General features: G+C 34.4%; 1 protein-coding gene across 5 annotated transcripts in view; it reads left to right on the top strand.

Moving 5' to 3' along the window:
• The window catches only part of LOC123714930 (vascular endothelial growth factor receptor 1), a 39332-nt gene that overhangs the window by 7261 nt on the left and 11841 nt on the right, over positions 1-20230 (top strand). For 2 of the 5 annotated variants that reach the window (XM_045669613.1, XM_045669617.1), the window contains exons 2-14: positions 7070-7408; positions 7567-7679; positions 7890-8034; positions 8764-8903; positions 10019-10178; positions 11202-11319; positions 12299-12477; positions 13064-13212; positions 14100-14385; positions 15746-15889; positions 16699-16826; positions 17203-17383; positions 19245-19496. In XM_045669613.1, coding sequence (XP_045525569.1) covers positions 7070-7408; positions 7567-7679; positions 7890-8034; positions 8764-8903; positions 10019-10178; positions 11202-11319; positions 12299-12477; positions 13064-13212; positions 14100-14385; positions 15746-15889; positions 16699-16826; positions 17203-17383; positions 19245-19496 — 2334 coding nt within the window. Of the gene's footprint in view, positions 1-7069; positions 7409-7566; positions 7680-7889; positions 8035-8195; positions 8329-8763; positions 8904-10018; positions 10179-11201; positions 11320-12298; positions 12478-13063; positions 13213-14099; positions 14386-15745; positions 15890-16698; positions 16827-17202; positions 17384-19244; positions 19497-20230 lie in introns of all 5 variants that reach the window. The other 3 variants (XM_045669614.1, XM_045669616.1, XM_045669618.1) reach the window with 3 other exon arrangements.

Below are 20230 nucleotides of genomic sequence, written 5' to 3'. Positions count from 1 at the left end.
GAAGTGACACATCCTATTGCTTTAACATTCTTTTATCTGTTTCATTATTCATTCATAGGCTTCGAGACAAGACTCACCTAGTACCAAGTAGGTCAGCCTTCTTGATTAACCGGTTGGCGATTTATAGGGGTTTCCTTACGTACACTCAGTATATTTTTTATGTATTTATTAACACTACAAATTAAATAATTTGGCGGTCTTCCAGGTTGTGAGAGAAAAAATTGATTTGATGAGCGCAAGTAATGAAAATCTACATAAGGGAGCGTTCAAGTATTACGTCACGCAATTTTTGGTGATTCTTGGGGGGGGGGGGGCATGAAACGCACCGTAACGTTTTCTGTATCCAATAGTAAAACGTTTCGTGACCACCCCCAGTGAGTCTTTATACCTAAAACTTACCATTATGTGGTGTAGAGTACTGGAAAGTCAAAAATAATATTATTAATAACGTGTAATTCAATCTCCGCCCCACATCGTAACGTTTTACAAGAGGACCTCCAAAATTCGTTACGTTATACTTGAACGCTTCCTAAGGTATAAAATTACTTAGACAAAAATGAAACAAAGCAAATCTAAACAGCGAAAGGGTCAATAATAGGACACAAGTATTTACTTCCTTAATAATAATAATAAATTTGAGTTTGGTACAATATTGCAGCGAGTGTTAAATCTTCCCTTTAAACTTATAATTCCCATAACAACAGTTATACGAATGTGTAAAATCAAAAACAATAGAAAAAAAAGACAAAAGATTTTCATATAAAAAACGTATTCTATTGCAATAGTTGATTTTTGTTGACATGTTTATATATTAAAATCTTTTAATCTCAACTCAGATAATAATTATAATAATAATTGCGCAACATATACTAATAATGTTTTTTGTTAGTGCGCAAAACATGAATGTGTTTTGTGTTCTCGAATGCCGTGAAATGACCGACAAGGTCAGACAATAAGTATTAAATTATAATCAATACGTAATTACTGTGTATTTTATTAGGATCTACGTGACTTAAAAACATTAGGCTCGATCCCCGGTTGTGCACCAATGGAGTTTCTATTCATTTAACACTCGCTCGTATGGAAAAATTTAAGAAAAACCGGCATGCCTTAGACCCAAAAACTCAACAGCGTGTTTCGGGTACAGAAAGCTCATGTACTATTGGAAACTGAAATGGAACATACAGTAGCCCTCAGGTTCTCAGGGCCTCAGCCCAGACCTAACTGGTTTTTTCTGTATGATGTTTACAACTTGTTATCAATATTTTTTGAGTTCATTAGCGCGAATTATAAGCGGATATAAGAAAAAATATTATCACCGCACACGTCTGTTACATTAATACTTCCTTATCATTTCCCTATTTCCTTAATAATTGGGACCCATGTTATCATATTTGCAAGTTGATCAATGTCTTCGTTTTGTTCATATCAGATGTAAACCACAAAGAGTATAATATATACTGTATAGCCTTGGCCAGTAGATGGATCCTCTTTAAATGGATAAACCCTATATAAATTGGTCTACTATTTATTAGCATTGTCGTTTACATACCACCGTTTTAGACACGTTTCCTGACGATGACGGGATTGTACTGACTGTACACTGGCTGTGACTGCTGGTTTGGTCAGTTGTGTGTAAAGTCTAGCTCCTTCCAGAAGCTCAGAAGTTCCCTGGGAACTTCGCAGGCTTTACAGAGCGAAGTTCCGCTCTATCTGTTCGTTGGGAAGACACAGACACACACTTGCGCCTCTGCGAACTTCCTCTGCATAAGGGACTCTGTCGCGCCAAAGACAAAGAGATGTTTATTAAGAAGACAGTGTCCCGTAATTGTCATATAGCCATAATATTATTTGAGGTTATTTTGACGCCCATCATCTTTTTGCATTATTGTTAGTTTTCAAGTAGTTTGTTCCAGATCAGTTTGCTGTCTGGCATAAAACCAAAATATTTGATTTCCTCCTTGAGTTTTAGTTCTCTGTTGTCTTCAAACACTTTTGTGGAGTAAGTATCTGTAAGATACGTTACAGACTTCCTTGACTGTTTTTGATGGGTTGACAGACAGTTCCTGCTCTGCACTATCTATTAAACACTCTGAAGGACCTCATCATGAGATGCTGACCCCATAAGGTGCTTTTAAAGTTCCCCATACTAAAATAGATGTGTCATCAGCATACCCCATCCTGTAGACTGCTGTGTTAGCCGGGATTTTAATGCACAATCCTTGGGTTAAAGAGCCCTTTCTAACCACTAGACAAACAAAATCTGAACCAGTAGCAAACCCTTAGCTTTAGGATAATTGATTTCTTTGTTTGACGGCTGTTTTTAGACTTCATTAAAGTTTAATTACATATTCTCGTGAATTAGAAAGTATTAATTAATAATAATAATATTTCTTTATGAATAAATCATCAAATCATATAAACACTTTAGAGTTATTGCAAAGAAACTTGGTTATACTATAACTGAAGTATTTAAAACTATATTATCCTTATTATTTCGCGGTTAGATATTCTATACTCGGCGTTGCTCTCGTTTTTGTTCGTGGAAATGTTTTTATATGGGAGGTAGGTAACAAGCAGGCTCGGATAACCGTCGCATGTGGACACTTGCAACGCCAGGGACTAATTGCATTGCAAACATTTTGGAGTATTTAGTGTAAAATACACATTGTACACAGATCGTATTAATTTAGCTATTCATGCGTGAAAGCGTAACACACTATAATACATACTTGTAATAGGGAGTGTCGTTAGAAAAATATTTTTTTATATTCAAATGTAAATACAGTTCATTTACTTAAAAAAATAATAAATGTACAGGTGTTTAAATGGGTGGTCTTACATCTAAAAGCAGTTTCGTCCAGACGCGTCAGTATATTTCCTTCTTTTGTTAACAAATTTGGTAAAGGAAAATCACTTTTTGAACGGATTAAAGCTATGTATTATAATTAAAAACTTATATTAGGTCCTTACATATGAAATTGGCGTTTTATATGGGAGGAACAAAAAGTCGAATATTTTTAAATATAATATATTTAATTAATCAAAGTATGAACCATTGTTTTCTATGCACTTTTGCCATCTTATAGGTAGCTCATTGATCCCTTTACTAAAAAAAGCCAGTCGGACGGGAATCAATAAAATCTGTGAAGGCGATTTGTACTGCCCCATCAGAGTTAAATTTTTTCCCTTGCAAGAAGTTGTTCAAATTTCGAAAAAAATGGTAATCTGTTGGAGCAAGGTCCGGGGAGTACGGAGGATGTCTTAGACATTCCAATTGAAGCTCTTCTAATTTGGTAGCCTTCTGTTGTGCAGTGTGTGGTCTAGCGTTGTCGTGCAGTAGCAGTGGCGTGGAGCGATTGACCAGCCTAGGTTGTTTAGCCGCTAGCTTTTCCATCATGGTTTGCAATTGCTGACAATAAACATCAGCCGTAATAGTCTGGCCAGATTTGAGAAAAATGCAATGAACAATACCGGCACTAGTCCACCAAACGCTTACAAGTAACTTTTTTTGGGTTAATTTTCGTAAAGAATCCATTTTTCATCACAGGTAATGATTCGGTTTTAAATACCTCCATTATTGTGCCGGTTTAGTAATGTAACGCAGCAGTCGACGCGCGTTTGCCGGTTTGGTCAATTCGTGAGGTACCCACCTTTCAAGTTTTTTAATCTTCCCAATTTGCTTCAAGTGAATTAAAACAGTTTTATCACTAACACCGCAGCCTGCAGCTAGCTCGGACGTGGTTTGCGATGGATCCGCTTCCACAATAGCCTTCAATACTTCATTATCAACTTGGGTCTCAGGCCGTCCACGGGGCTTGTTCTGCAGGTCGAAATTTCCAGAACGAAAACGTTGGAACCAAAAACGAACTGTGTTTTCTTTTGCAACATGACCGCCATACACATCATTCACCCTTCGAGTCGTTTCCGCAGCACAAGTGCCACGGCGGAACTCGTACTCCTAAATAATGCGATATTTTAAGTTTTCCATTTTGTAAAATGAGTGACGCAAACCGAAAAAAACAGAAGAAAAAAACAAATGAATGACGGTCATCGGAGCACAAATACATGAGTAAATAGATGTACAAATTTGAATTTGAAATTCCTAAACAAAGAGGAGGTATTTGAGGTCAAAGTGGCCGGTACGACAAAACGCCAATTTCATATGTAAGGACCTAATAAAAATGACTCACGGTGTCCTCTGTTTTTGCAAAAACCCGTCATCTTTTAGTCGATATCAACTTAGGGGCAAAAATACAGATAACACAAGTTTCTCTGCAGCTGTGATACTTTTCTCATTTAACAACTTTTGTCTTCAGTCACCGTGACCACGCACGCTGAAAAGCACGCGAAACGTCGGTTTTTTTTAAAATTTAGAATTATGTAAATAATTATAAGTTTTTAATAATAATACATAGCTTTAATCCGTTCAAAAAGTGTTTTTCTTAATGTGTAAAAGATATTTTAACTAAAGACAATACAAATTTGGTATATCTACCAATAATTAGACAGGACTGGACAGAAACCGATGGAAGCAGATAGTCCGCTCTAGACGCTTCATTGTTGATCACGACGCTCAGACACGAGCCGCCGATTAAAGAGAGAGACCTATAAATACACTTCTCTCAGCACGTAACTGGCCCGTATTTTTTGGGGAAATTTCGCTCATAGTGCTCACACAAAACGACTTCTGTGCATAAAATGACAGTGCCAATTTACTATAAGACTAGATATTTGATATCTATTACAAGTTTTCCCTCATCTCATTCGTGTTTCAATTATATAAAATACGTTTAAAATTTGGTTTATTATTTTATAAATTGAAAGGAAGAAAAAATGTGTGCGTATACACACGTTTTCCCGACGCGCCATCTTTTGCTTGTTGATTCAAGAAATTCGAGGCCATTAATAACAATAATATTAAATAACGAAAACAATGATAGTAATAATTCTATTACAATTAATGAAATTCTGTAATAATTTTAGTAATAACAGTGTAAAATTAAATAGTTGTATTATTTGTATTCATGTCTATGATAACAAAAGCCTTTTGTTATACTTTATCTTATTTAACTTTATTTAACCAATTGCTGTAAAGTGCGTACACTAGTACACGCACACATTTTTTTTATTCAATCAGACAACAATCACTCCATATATTATTACAATATAATCCTCAATGTTATATTAGTATATTAGCTTAGACTATATTACATCATAAAATTAAAAATGGCAGCAACATGCAGTCCATTGCAATGACCCATGTGGAAACGCTTCCAGCCTTCCTGCTATTATCGCCAGCATGCTGATAACGGCGTTAAAACAGTCAACATCTGCACAATCGTGCATTGTAGCCGCACTGCAATAGAGTTGTTGTTGGGGCACATTATTGAACTAAACATGATTAAAATTAAAATTTCCAATGTTAAAGATAAAAGGGCCTCTAAAAGAGAAAAATTCTAAGATTCTATGCATATTTGATAATGACAGCCATAGATGAAAGAGATGCAGAAAGTTGTCTTAAATGTAACATTAAGTTGAAAAAAAAATTACGCGATAATTTCCAAAACTTCAATTGAATAGTACAGTTAGCACAGTTTAAAAAAACGAATTAACTTGGGGTGGTAACTATATTTATTATTCAGCTCAGAGCCTGTAACTTTGTTCATTTATCAACAGGATACTGTGTATTCAGATACTAGACTTCCTTTTGCGTTTTGTGATAATGTTTTATGAACAGTTCGATTCAAAACAAAAGAATACCATTTTTAGAATCATTATATACGTATAATGTAACGTATAATAGTGGCTTTAGTGTGCGACTATGATGCCTGGGGTTGCAGGTTGTATAAACAATGAACGGTGCCCAGTTCTGTATAACAATGCTAAACACTCTAGGTAAAATGAGTTAATAAATCAAAAACCTAGATGGCGTTTTAGTCAACTTCAAAGATAACCAAATTATCTATTTGTGTGGCAGTCTAACTGTATTTTTATAAATAAGCAATGCGCCTTATATAACATAATACGGGATGTATTGTATTATTGTATGTATTATATTATTTCAAATAAATGTCATTCACATTGTTACCATAATGATGATACATTATTATTTATAGTCTTAACATATTTACTACCATAACCAGAAAACGACGGGGTACTAATAACTTAATTGATTGTGTTTCCACAATTTGATCACATCAATTGTTCTTTTGATAGGATTAATTTCCCAAAACCACACCCTCGCAGGCAAATTAAAAGTGTTTTTGTTAATTAATCTATTACAATTGTGATAGAACAAGGCTAAATACGATGGACTATTATGTTTTAGTTTAGGTTAAGCGTGTGTTGGAATCCCAGCTGTGTGTGAGTAGTTTTCTAATCACACTATTACCTGTTTGTTTGTATGGTGGAACAATAATGTCTTGAGAACAGGCGTAAACGTAAAAGTTTATAACACCATTATCAATTGCTAATCTAATCATAGACTAGAGAAAAGTGAACGAAATAGACACGTATTATGTTCCATTGCGGGCCAAAGTTAAATTAGAGCTTATTTGGTTACAGTTTAAAATAAGAGTTAACGCGCGTTAATAATTCTATTATTAACAAACAAAAACCGGAAAGAGTTTTACAATTCGACAACAAAAATTGAATAATAAAAATCCCTAAATATAATTCTTATAAATCACCAGTTACAAAAATCTGATTTGATCTCGAATATTTCATATCCTACATTTATTACGTGGCCATTAGCTCTGCGACAAACAATGTGTCCAGGCCCTCAAACCATGTTACCTATAAGACATTTCTGAGGAAAAGTTTCAAGTGTCGTTTGAAGTATATAATTTTTAAATGATAATAGATTAATTGTTTTATTCCCTTTAACTAATGAAACTGTTCACATGTTTGTCCTAACATGATGAACAACTCGGTAAGCGATATTACGCGTTTGACAAATTAGCCCAGGGAAGTTTCCATGAAAAGTTAATTCCCTTTCATTATGTTAAACTTAGGCGTGGTTGTACACAACACCGATAAAATGTTAGTAACACAATTCTGGTTTCAGATACAAACGGGCCGATAATAATTCCTTCCACGGATGAAATAACATTAGAAAAGGGGCAAAATTTCACAATAATATGCAGATCTAATAAAAAAGTACAAATAAAACAACAGGAATTGCCCGAGTATAGCAATCAATTGTTCAATGAGCAAACAACTGTGGCGCTAACTGACTCGAAATATAAGTTTGAAACGACGTTAGATTTACTCAATGTCAGCAGGATTACTGTTGGTTACTATGCCTGTTTTGATGAGAGCGTCAATGAAACTGCTATATTAACAAATATACGTGAGGAACCTTCTAATACAGATCATGTAGCTTACATATACATTTACGTCAACGGTAAGGAAAGTTTTTTAAAAGGGGTTAAGATTCAATGGTAACGTAATTACGATTCCGGGTTCTTTCAAACGTTTACGTATACTCGGGGTGTTTTTAAAGGCTAGTTTATAATTATATTTCTGGTATAGATCTCTTTGTTAATGTATAAATTATTTTAGGTACGGATAGTCTTTTTGCACCTTTCAGAGAAATGTTGATATCAATAGGTAACTCGAAGGTTGTAATAGAATGTAAACCTACAACGCCTGATGTTTCGGTACAATTAATAGGGGTATGTATGTGTAATGCGTAATAGGCGAAGTTAAAAACGAAATAGAATGTTGCTTAAATTGCATGCCGAATAACATTTTGCTTGATGTCAAGTGATTAAAATTTTCAAGTAGTTGAACTACTAACGCTTAACTCTCACTTAGGTCTGGGCATGTTTTTACGATCTAAGTATCTGATTGCTTGAATTGATAACAACGTTCTTAATATCCAGGACTTTCCAGAAAGCGAGTATAGTTATAGCCCGAAAATTGGTTTCACCATAGATAGCGAACTTTTGGATAATCAGATAACATTTTTCAATTGTGAATTTATAGGACAAAACATTGCCACAACGAAAGATGTGTTTGTACATAAACGTAGGTGTTGTATACTATAACTTGTCCGTGAACCACAAAATTATTTTATGATTAAATAAATTTGTGGTACCAAATTGTGTTCTTCAATTGATTGCATTTTTAAAACAATTGAAGGATATGATTAGTTTTTACTTTGACTAACAACATTTATGGTATAATAGCTGCAGAGTCAAAAGCCACCAGATACTTTTAAGTACTCTCCAAAGATTGGATTTTTATTGAAAGCAAAAGAGCCGAGTTATAATTGTACTTCACAGCGCGGTGACCTAGAGTTATGGCGGTTAGTGAGTACTCGTAAGTAGAAATAGCTGGTCTAGTTGTTGGCGTGGTGTGGTCACTGAGTATTTCGTTCTGTATTTTTATTTTGGTTGTATTATACTCACATCGTGAAGCTTACCGCTTTTTTCTTTTTGGTGTTTTGCTCTGCGTTATTTCTTTGTGTTTCACTTCTAACAACTAATTTACTAACATAAGTTTGATATATTACAATTCATTGTTTCTGTTCGCTTTGGTTGATATTTGTTGACGTATTTAGAATTTTATACGTAAAATTATATTTATAACAATTTTGTGTATCAGTTTTAATTTTAATAAATGATTGTTTTGTTAATTTGTGGTTACAAGTATAAATGTTTAGTTTGCAAATTTTACCTATAACATCACTATTTAATATTTATCTAATTTGTGTTTTGTGATGGTGGTAATTATCATTTTATTTAAATTTTTTAGAGATTGAAAAACCTCCTACGCCGAGCATAAAAGGTGATTCGCCATATTTCATTAAAGGAGAGACTTTTTCACTTAACTGTACGGTAACATATCAAGAGAATACCGCTGTATATCTTGTATGGAAACTGCCTTTCTCGAAGGTAAGATATAAATATCGTATACGTTTAAATTGCCAGTTGGTTCTGGTAGCTTCAGAGTAGAACTCTCAAGGGCCGTTCAAGTATTACGTAAGCACTATATGGGGGTTTTTTAGAATTTCTTATTTGGTGATTACGCGACAGTAATTATTTACTTTTTGACACATATTACCAGGATAGGGATGGGAGGGATAAATTGCAGTAAATTTGCTGACGTAATACTTGAAGGCCCCTCATTCCTGAAGGTCGTAGGTTCGATCCCCAACTGGATACCAATGACCTTTGCGTGCGCGATCTAACACACGGTTGTACGGTAGACATCGTGGGACAACCCGAATGTCTCAAATAAAAGACATCATCATCATGTCTGAATAGATGGCTGATCTTTTTGTCTACAAATCGGGTAAAATCGAGTATAAAGTCTCGGAAGGCATTTTGTTTGTGACCTGACAAAATAGTTCGTTCTCAGGACTCGACGACAAATGACATCTTGACCGCCCTTGTATCTGTCTATTTCTATGATATGCAAAGTGTGAAAAATGAAATGAAACGCAGAATTAGGTAGATATTCATTTTTTATCTGTTCTCTCTTCCACCTTCCATCTTCCATAGACAGGCGGCTAGGCATTTCCTCGACAGGCGTGCCCTCCAATAGGCCGCATCTCACTTTAACATCAGGTGGGCAACAATAGAGGCCGGCAACGCACCCACATAAAATGGGTGTCTATGGGCTGCGATGACTCTTCTTTTTGGTCACGCAGGCTCGTTTGATTTCGTGGGATTGTGGCCAAACGTCTATCCAGTTTTGTATAAAATTTTGCCTACTGTCTATAGCAAGCCGAAGGGATTGGGTTTTAGTGGGGAGCAGCTTCTCACGTCACTTCAACGAGCTTCTTTGGTTTCTGTTGGAGACAGGAAGCGATTTGTTTAGACTACGAAGACACTATTTGTCGAGAAAAAGACAGCTGTATGTAATTTCCGTGCGAACACAGGAAAGAAAAAGACAAAAAGTTTAGTTAAAAATAAAATGCTGTGGGAGGGTAGTCTCAAATAATAATTTTCGCACAATAAGAATATCTTCATACCAATTATTTACAATATGACTTATTAATTTTCAGAGTGTTTTGAACGAAACAAACGAGAAGGAAGCTACTGGTGGTAATTTATATAAAAAGATAACTATAGTTAACGCAACAGAGGAAGATGCTGGCATCTACACATGTTTATCTAGGAATAGGAATGGAGAAGAAAAGAAAGACTTTACAAAAATATACAAAGGTTTGTATATAATGATTGATAGTCCTAGGTTCGATTCCTGGGGAAATATGGTTTCGGATTGTAACTCTGTAACTCTTTTGTACTAAGATTTTAAATTTAATTTTGCGCTGAGGTAACCATTTCGAATACATACACGTCGGAATCGTTTTTCAAAGTTATATAGTTGTCATCAACAAGACTGACTTTCAGTGGACCCATACTTTGACAGCTATATACAAATAACTATTTGCAAAATACGTTTAACAGTTGAATAAGGCATCTTCTATAAGCTTTACTGTGTATATTTCGTAATGAGGAATCAATAGGATCCCTTAGTATTAATTGCTAATCATAATACCTGGATAGGGACACAAACGTCAATAAATAAATATTGGAATATTATTTGAGAAGTAAATATGGTATAAAAAATGTGTGCGTGTATAAGTGTACACACGTAAGAAGTGAAACTTCTTTATGAACTTATTTTTCGAAAAATGATGCAACTTTACAGAAATTGGTTAAATAAAGTTAAATAAGATAAAGTTTAACAAAAGGCTTTTATTATCATAGACATGAATACAAATAATACAATTATTTCATTTTACTTTATTACTACTAAGACTATTAGAGAATTTCATCAATTTGTAATATAATTATTACTATCATTGTTATCGTTTTTATATATTTTTGTTATTAACGGCTTTGAATCTCTTCAAAAAGTTGACGCGTAACGGAAAAATGTGACGCGTAACCGAAAAGTGTGACGGTTTTTTTTTTACAAAACCGATAAAGTTTCACTTCAATAAGGCCCTGCACCAAAATCGTCGGGCAGCAAAGTGAAAAAAGGCGCATCGATAAACAATTTTATGTAATGTGACGAGCATTAAAAGCCTCTTATCTATTTGAATGTTTATGGACAATAATAACCTTATTGTCGGCAAATAAAGACGCGCCATATGCTAGAAAACGTTCATTATCAATAGTTCCACAGTCTAGAATATTTGTGACTATTTTTTACAATAAGATTTAAATGTCTATTTCCAGATGCTGGGTTTATTAACCTAACGAAACCACATAATCAGATGAACACACTGGAAACAAAGCAAAGGATGATAAAGCTTCATGCGAAGATTTCGGACTATCCGCGCGCTAATTTCACTGTGTAAGTCATATGTATCTTTATAACAAAAATTATCCCAAAACAATTACACGAATGTATCAAATCGTAAGTCGTCCCATTTATATCATATTACAAAAAGTTATAATAAATACGTCAAGAATAACTTGCATATGTCTACAAGATTACCCATAAAAAAATTGTGTTCACTTGTCTTGACACATTGATCCATTCAATAGATAGATTCGTTTTAGTTAGTTTAGCTTAAAGACTAATTTAGTAGTTAGTAGTTAAATAAATCAATCAATGGCGCTACAACATTTTAGGTCTGGGCCTCAGATTTCTGTATCTGTTTCATGATCGTTTGTAAATTGAATATGCAAGTAAGTGATCAGCCTTTCTGTGCCTGACACACACCGTCGACTTTTTGGGTGTAAGGCAAGCCGGTTTCCCCACGATGTTTTCCTTCACCGTTTGAGCTACGTATACGTACGTACATAGAAAGAAAATCCATTGGTGCACAGCCGGGGATCGAACCTACGACCTCAGGGATGAAAGTCGCACGCTGAAGCCACTAGGCTAACACTGCTCTCTAGTTATTAGTTAACAACAAATAAAAATAAATTAAAAAATGAAATAAATAAAAATCCTACGCACTTGTCTCCCAGAGCCACACACAAGTACACAGTACAAGCGTACACACAAACTGTCTAACAATACTGTTTCTACCGTCTTGAGTTCTACGTTAAAGTTCTTTTCCGACGGTTCGCCCAGTAGTCATCTCAGTATGAGCCTGGGTAAACATGTTTGAGACACTGCAAAACCGTGGTAGTCCCAAGCATTCTGAAGGGGTTATTGAACGCGCAATACACTTAGCAAACCCGGCAGTACAGTCAACCCCATACGCTTGTGTAGAAGTTGTAATAAAATATGTTTTATTAATATTAAATTCCTGACATATCTTGTTTATTAGACCCACGAGAGAGAAGATAATACTTTAATCAAATTAATTTATAATTTCCAGTTTTCGCGATGGAGTGCAACTGCCAACAGTCGTTGCTGGAAAATATTATTTGGTAGCTGATCGTGGAAGCGTGGATTATTCCATTTCAAACTTAAATATAAACGACACAGGAAATTATACAATCGTTGCAACAAATGCTTATGTAACAAAGAACGTAACCTACGATCTCAGGCCGCTTGGTAAGTCACTCTATATAAATACAAATTAGTCGCAAAATATGTTGCTAAGCGCAAAATTCGAAGACGGCTCGACCAATTCGAATTTTGAAAAATTATGTCTTGAACTTTATGATATGATTATTAAATTTAATTTTAATTAGTACATAGCTTAGTTGAGAGGTAAATAAAGGTTTTATATGTTGGTATGTACTGAATAGGTAGGTTAAGTAAAAAAATCTATTAAGGAGAAACGAAGTTTGCGTAGTTAGTAATAATAATAGTAAAGTTGTTTTTTTTTTATAGAACAGGGGCAAACGGCCATAAGGCTCACCTGATGTTAAGTGTTTTGCAGCTGTTCTATCCTTAGACATGTAGATAATCACATCCACAAAAAACCAATAAGATACATGCCTATTTTTGGGTCTAAGCATGTTTTCGCTTTGCCGTCTGTTTTCAATTATTGTTAGAATCCCAGACAAGGTCGTATTGAATAATGAAAATTAATTGCTTTATTGGTTTCATTACTATGAGTTACATAGCTGATACATGTTTACTTTCGGATCAATTTATAATATGAGAAAAAATTATTGAAGAATTTATATTCCAGCTGTACCGGTGATTGATTTTGGCCGGAGAGATGCAAGAAAGTATTTGAAGGATCAAATTGCTTCAATAAAATGCGAGGCAGTTGGCTATCCACAACCCATTATAGATATGGTGTTCACCGATGAGAAGGGTCAGGAGAAGCGGCTTGATGTATGTATTAGTTCATATTTTCCTTATACGTATTACACATTTAAATACATTTTCTTTAACGTATATAAAGCGCGAGCTCTGTTTATGAGACAGTATGAAGTGCGTAACCATGGTTACCTGGAACCTACCTCCTTGGAATATTGTGCTCTTTTCTTCGTCGTTTCAATTCGGATAAACTGGCAGCTGCTTCCACATAGAACTCTTCGTTGTGATTAGAATGTTATGAATGTTACCTCGGCTTCATTGGAGATTGAGTCAAAATTACCTTTTGACAGGCGTCACCTATTAACACTTACTGAAATGTGACTGGTGTGACTGACGGATCCTTTAATTCCCTCAAGTTTGGTTGAGTAAAACGATGGCTGACCCACAAGTCATGCTTTTGACCAGGTGCCGCTTTTGGACTGCGAGGTTTCCGTTTAGTTTTGTAATTAATACAAATAAAGAGCGGACGGTATCTCCCTCCTTCTGCTTTCTTCTATCTATGTTTGCCATAGTCATTTTGTATGATGATTTGATATTTTCAAAGAGTACCGAGAGTTTTTTCCGTCGGCTTTTTCTATCGGCCACACTCTGTCTTCTTTGCCGATGAGTAGTGATGTCTACCGATACAAATCTAATGACGTGAAATAAGTGATACCTGTATCTTATATACTATAATAAATATATTTAATTTTTATTTTACTAAACGCATTGGTATGGGAATGTAATAAGCTCATACTTTGTCACGTGACCAATTTCGCGAGTAAGCATATATGTGGTAGCAGATGCCGGGCGTACCAACATTTCTACGCGAAGCCGAAGGAGCAGACTGAATTGGCAGGATTGTAAAATAGTATTAAAAACCAACTTCCTATACTATAACAATATATTTAATTACCTTTCAGGTGACTAAACGTACTAAATTCGAATCTATAATAAAGACATCGGCAGAAATACAAATAAACGCGCGTGCGTCTGGCTATATAACTTGCCACGCCACAAATAGCATGGGTCACGTGTCTGAAGAGAGAAGATTTATCATTCAAGAGGTGCCAGACGGTTTTGGAGTAAAGGAAAGTCTGGGCTGGTACTCGGAAAATCAGAAAGTTGAATTAGAGTGTTATGCTTCGAAATATGAGTTCTCCAACGTCTCGTGGATTGATTGGGAAGGTCTATTGATGGATAATTATAGTAAGTAGTTTGTATTAAAGATGCTGTAGTGACTTTATTTTCTTGTATTACAGTAACTTAACAATAACTCGATAAAAATCAAACAGAGATACAAAAATTTACGGTAATTCATTATCGGACGTCAAGGCAAAATACAAAATGCCATCCGTATCACCTCAACGTCCGTCGTTCCACAACTGAGCGTTTTCTAAGGCAGTTTTTGCGCACCACCACTATGTGGAGCCAGCTGCCCACTGAAGTATTTCCGAACCAATTCGACTTAGGGTCCTTCAAGAAAAGAGCATACCATTTCTTGAAAGGCCGGCAACGCACTTCTGCCTTCTGGCAGTGTGAGTGTCCATGGGTGGCGGTATCACATCAGGTGAGCCTGTTGCCCGTTTGCCTGCTATTACATAAAAAAAAATTGAACAAGATTTTTTTATTTATTCACAAAAATACATACACTATATAGATAGTATAATGAAATATAATCAAAATTAAGTTATCTATGAATCGTTTATTTTAATAAATATACACTATTTACAATTTTCTTTACCTACATAGTAATAATAAAAATTAGTAAAAAGAAAATAAAACAAAACTTAAAAGTTAGGTCCATGTGGTAGTGAATCTTTAACGCTAGCAGCATTTCGTCGCTGTATAGCAATACTTATTCGTTGAGTGAGGAAAGTATCAGCTCTGGGGTCACCAGTATTATCTCCCTGGCGCCAACTTAAATCTTTAATTAGCGCCTGTGAACTAGAATCCCACGGTCCAAGAGTCTACTCCTATGGACTCGGACTTCCAACTACACGACCAAAGAAAACTTCATATCAAAGGCACAATGCAACTTGTTAATTCTGTTCATAGAGTGCGCAATGTAATTGGTGCTCTGAGGAAATTCCTATATCCCATGCGCAGTGTGTTAATAGCTCGAAGGGCCTCTGTTATACTTCTGCATTATGGGTACATATTGTCTTCAGGCTTTAAAGTACCATATAATAGAACTTTGCCCCTGAGTTTAACCAATTGAAAATTAACGATGTCGGATACATAAGCGAGTTGAACGGATAAAGTCCAATATCATAATCAATTGGGCTTTCTATTCAAATTTCAACATTCCAGTTATCTTATTGACCAAACGCTTTATAATACAGCAAGTGTCAAGGATATTAACTATTTTGTTTACATATCAAAACACTCGCGTTAAGTTCTAAAATGCTTCGTCATCGCAAGATGAATTTTTATTAAATGCTGGTGATCAAGAGACTCAGAGACTCGGAGATCAACGACTTTTGAGGCATTTGAAATGCCAAAATTGTAACAAAGTAATCTTCGTTAAATTTCGTTTTAAATAGAGATCCCATACCTTATTTTACAGCCAAGTTTTACGAGACACAATTCTCGTTTGTCGCCATGTTGGTGTTTGATGGAATAACATTAAACGACGCTGGGAACTACACGTGTCTGGGTTACAAAAATGATGATTCAGAGGAATCGTATATGACGCATGTGTCAGTGATAGGTATGTATTGTTTCTGGTAAAATTACAAAAGAAATAGATGCGTAGAAGTAATTTGTTACTTGTATTTTCTTTTGAACTTTCGGCCTGTATATATGTAAAGACTTGTAACTCAGTTACAATCAGCTCGTGTTTATATAAATTTAAAAATCGATATTCAGTAAAGTCGCTAAAGTTCCGTCAGACAAGTGAGTGAACGAAACGTTTAACGAGTTTCCTAAACATTCCTAGGCCACAAGAATAACCTAACCTAACCATTTACAATAAAGCAAAACATGGAATATCTAAGCTCTCAGTTCTTCACCATACCGAAATAACAATAACAAATGAAATAATCATGGCGGAGTCTTGTTTTAGATTGTTAATCAAAACGCTGGCTTTCGGTCAGATTAAAGGTTTTAGACGCTGCTTTATTTAAATCAAAATGCTAGCGACTTGATTGAATATCGACATTTAATTAACTGTCTAGAGATTAAACTAACTCTCCGAATTAACTACTTTACTGCGACATACGCTTATCTACTAAGCATATAAATTTAAAAAAAAATTTGCTGGTAATCAAATTCAGGGATATACACCATTAATGAGCTATATAATGAACTATATTATATATATATGAATACTTATATTGAAGTCACAAGTCATTAATATTGAGAAAAGAGAATTATGCAAATTAAAAAAAAAAACGCTTTTGGACTCACGTTTTTTTTCGAGAAGGATAATTTCGCATAAATTCGAATCTTTATTATATGTTGACTCTTAACTGTAAATGGGAGATGGACCTTTTTTGATGTGTCTCTGCGTATTTGTAGAACAACGGTTACCTGTTATTCTAATTCCGGAGACGACGGAGATGGACGTCCAAGTGAATCCATACCAACCAATGCAACTTACCTGCCAAGTTGATGCTGTCCCTCCTCCCACAGTCACCTGGTATAAGGTAAGAGAATTAAAATTTTAATGTTAACATTTTATATTAGACAAACGAATTTTCAAATTTCGAATATTTGCCGGCCATAGTTTTTAACACCAAGGAGTTTATATTTATAGTTCTCTACTCTTTGTTCTTACCATACAAAATGCCAGTTTCAAATGAAAGGAAAATATATATATATATATATATATATAACATATATATAACATATTTTTAAAGCTAACTGCAAAATGAATATTCAAAACTATTGTCATATGAGTCTCTCGAGATAAAAATAATTTGACATCAAATGCAACACAATTTATAATCTGCGATTTAGAATACTTTATCACAGTATATACATAGTGTTATTGTTATTTTTATGTATTTGAACATATTTCAGGATGGATTTCCCATTGAAGATACCGAGAACCTTGCAATCATTACATTTATGATGAATCGTACTACAATAAATTCAACAGTGGGAATAAAGAGTATGACAGAGGATGATAAGGGAAAATACGAGTGTGTAGCATATAGTGGAGAAGAAAGACAGAGCAAGGTTTATACTCTTTGTATGAAAGGTACATTTTCTATTGCCAATTTATAAAAATAAAAAAAATTTATGGTCATTGTCATTGGAAATTAACGCTGTAAAGAGCAAGTCTAACTGTCTTGTTAATTTTATAATAACATCAATATTATCAATTAAAAATGTAATCCCAAATATTACTTAAATAAAACTTATTAGCGTTTTTAATAGCTTTACAGTAATGAAACTTTTCGAGTAAATCACAGACAATAGTACACATTTTTATCCCTTATATAATAGTTGCATAATCTACAATTGTCGTTAAATTTGAAACTTTAATAGAAACTAGCGGACCCGACAGACGTTGTCCTGTCTAACCATAAATATTGATTTCAAATTGCATGAACTAAAAATACCAGTTGTTGTGCAATTAAAAATTCCAGAGAAAAACAAACAAATAATGTTGTATATCTTAAAATACAACATTCTTTGTTTGTTTTTCAGGCGCGTATATAAATTAGTTTTGTTGGTATACCGTATATAACTGGCTATGTGAAAAACATGGATTTTCAAGATTTATGCCACAAACAATTATCGACTGTAATTATTTTATCTGCATGTTATCAATATAATAACTCCGCTCAATGTGTTTGTTTTAAACGATGTACATTTTTCTTACATCCTCTTTGATCATATTTGCAATGTCAAACGCCATAAGGTTATATGAAAAAAGTTTGAATTATAAATGCGCTAAGCTCTGAAAAACAAAAAATTAAGTTAAGTATTCTTAAATTTTCTAATTTTCCGCGCAACTTTCCTACGTTTTCTTCTGACCCTTCTCCTGACAATAACAGACAAGAAAAAATAATTAACGTAATTGGTCCCGCCGTAAACGCGTGATGCCGTGACCAAGGGAAATCGGGATTCATTTTTATATATATAGATATTCATCTTTTATAGCTGTGTTTGAGTGACTGTAAAATTATGTGCCATTAAAAAAGGGTTAACAAAACCCGTTTAAACTCTTGACCAAAAATGAGTTCATTCGTATATAGATTGAAAGATAAATCAATATTTTTCATATAAGAATAATTGATTGTATTTCCGAACTAGCTCGAACGGGTGGTAACTGATCACGCTAGTCGCAACGGTCAACGTTATATAATAAGTAATATATTGTCATTATTAAAAAAAAACAAGCAAAAAGCGCGAACGTAAGCGTTGCTATGGTTACTGTGTTAGCTGTCATTTTAATATGATTGCGCAATTTCTAGTTGATTCCCGCCAATTCTGCACTTTACACTATTGTTCGGAATTATATTATTATAATATATTATGTATAATATTATAATATATATTTTTTAGTAAGTGTTGTGTAATTAATCTATTCAATGAAAAAATATTAGTTATTATATTATCAATCTAACCTCTCTCATTGTTCCCATACTACTTTAGTCTTTATTCTCACAACTGACAATAGTATGCCTTTTATAATATTATCATATAGGATATCCAGATATGTACTCAGGGCTTATGATTTGAGGATAAAAATATGTACAATGCCACCGAATCGTTCGTTGTCGTAGACATTTTTATTATTTATTTTATTATAGCTTTATTTATGAATCCATACAAAAATCTTGTACGCCCAACAAAAATGTAAGTTTTTGTTGTGGTATATATAGTATGTCACCTTTTAGGGTATACGCCTCCTCTATATTTTTCCATTTTTCTTTCTACTTTTTTCTCGATGTTTTCTAGATGTTTCTCAATGCATTGTTCAGAACTTATTGTCTTGTTTTGATGATCTTACGTTGAAAGTTTAATTATTGTGACGTGACTTCGTTTTTATTATATTATGGAACGTAACATAGAATGTGTTTTTTTTTAATATTATATAATAATAATTGCAGAAACACCAACTTACAAAGGATTATTAAGTTGTGTAGGCGTTATTGTATTCTTACTGATAATACTTATTGCCTATTTGGCATGGAGAATACGTAAGATGAAGCAATTTAAGAGGGAGTTAGCGGCAGCTGGTTTGCTCTACTTCAAGGAAGGAGTGCCGAAGTCGCTTAACCCAGATCTTGGAATCGATGAACAAGCGGAACTCTTACCTTATGACGATAAATTTGAGTTTCCAGCGGAAAAACTGAAAATAGGTGAGTTTTTTGCCCTATTTTCGCGTTGTCAAATATGTTGAACAATTGTGTTAACTCACTTACATAAAGTATTAAGTTCGCAATGTAACTGGCGCAGTGTAACTGTCGCAGCCTAGCTTAATAATACGTTAGATTAACAGCCAAGCCTTTTAACTAAACAGCGCCGTTTAACTAGCGGCCTGAAAGATATTCAGCCGTTTGTAACAACATTTAATAAGCTGGCTAAGGCTTAGGCCATTCGTACGATAGAGTTACCATGTGGCAGAAATAAAAAGATGAAGCTTCTGACATGACATTTCATTAAAAATTAAATTGCTTGAGTCAGTCACAGCTAAATTCACATTATTATTGTCACACCACACTAACATTTTACTTGTTATTTCTAAATTAACAGTTAATCGTCATCGCTTCAAGTTATCTGCTTAGCTGTCTAACGACTGGCTAAATATCTTTCAGGCCGTTAGTTATACAGCGCTGTTTAGTTAAGAGGCTGTTGATTGGACGGCTAGTTCAGCTAGTCGGCCGCGACATAACCATCTAGATTTAGCGGAAATGTAATTAAGACAATTGTCGTTAACAATATAACCATTTTATTTATGTAGACATCTCCAAGGCGTACCCTCCACTAGGCCGCATCAAGTGTGATTGGCCAATCGTCTCTACAATTCTGTATTAAAAAAATAGTGACCTAATCTAGTAATTTATATAAGTAAATACTTCCACTGGAAAATCAT

The sequence above is a fragment of the Pieris brassicae genome, chromosome 10 (genome assembly GCF_905147105.1).
Source record: "Pieris brassicae chromosome 10, ilPieBrab1.1, whole genome shotgun sequence".
NCBI classification, from domain to species: Eukaryota; Metazoa; Arthropoda; class Insecta; order Lepidoptera; family Pieridae; genus Pieris; species Pieris brassicae.
Note: the sequence above shows the minus strand (reverse complement) of the source record. Positions and strands in the feature narration are given on the sequence as shown.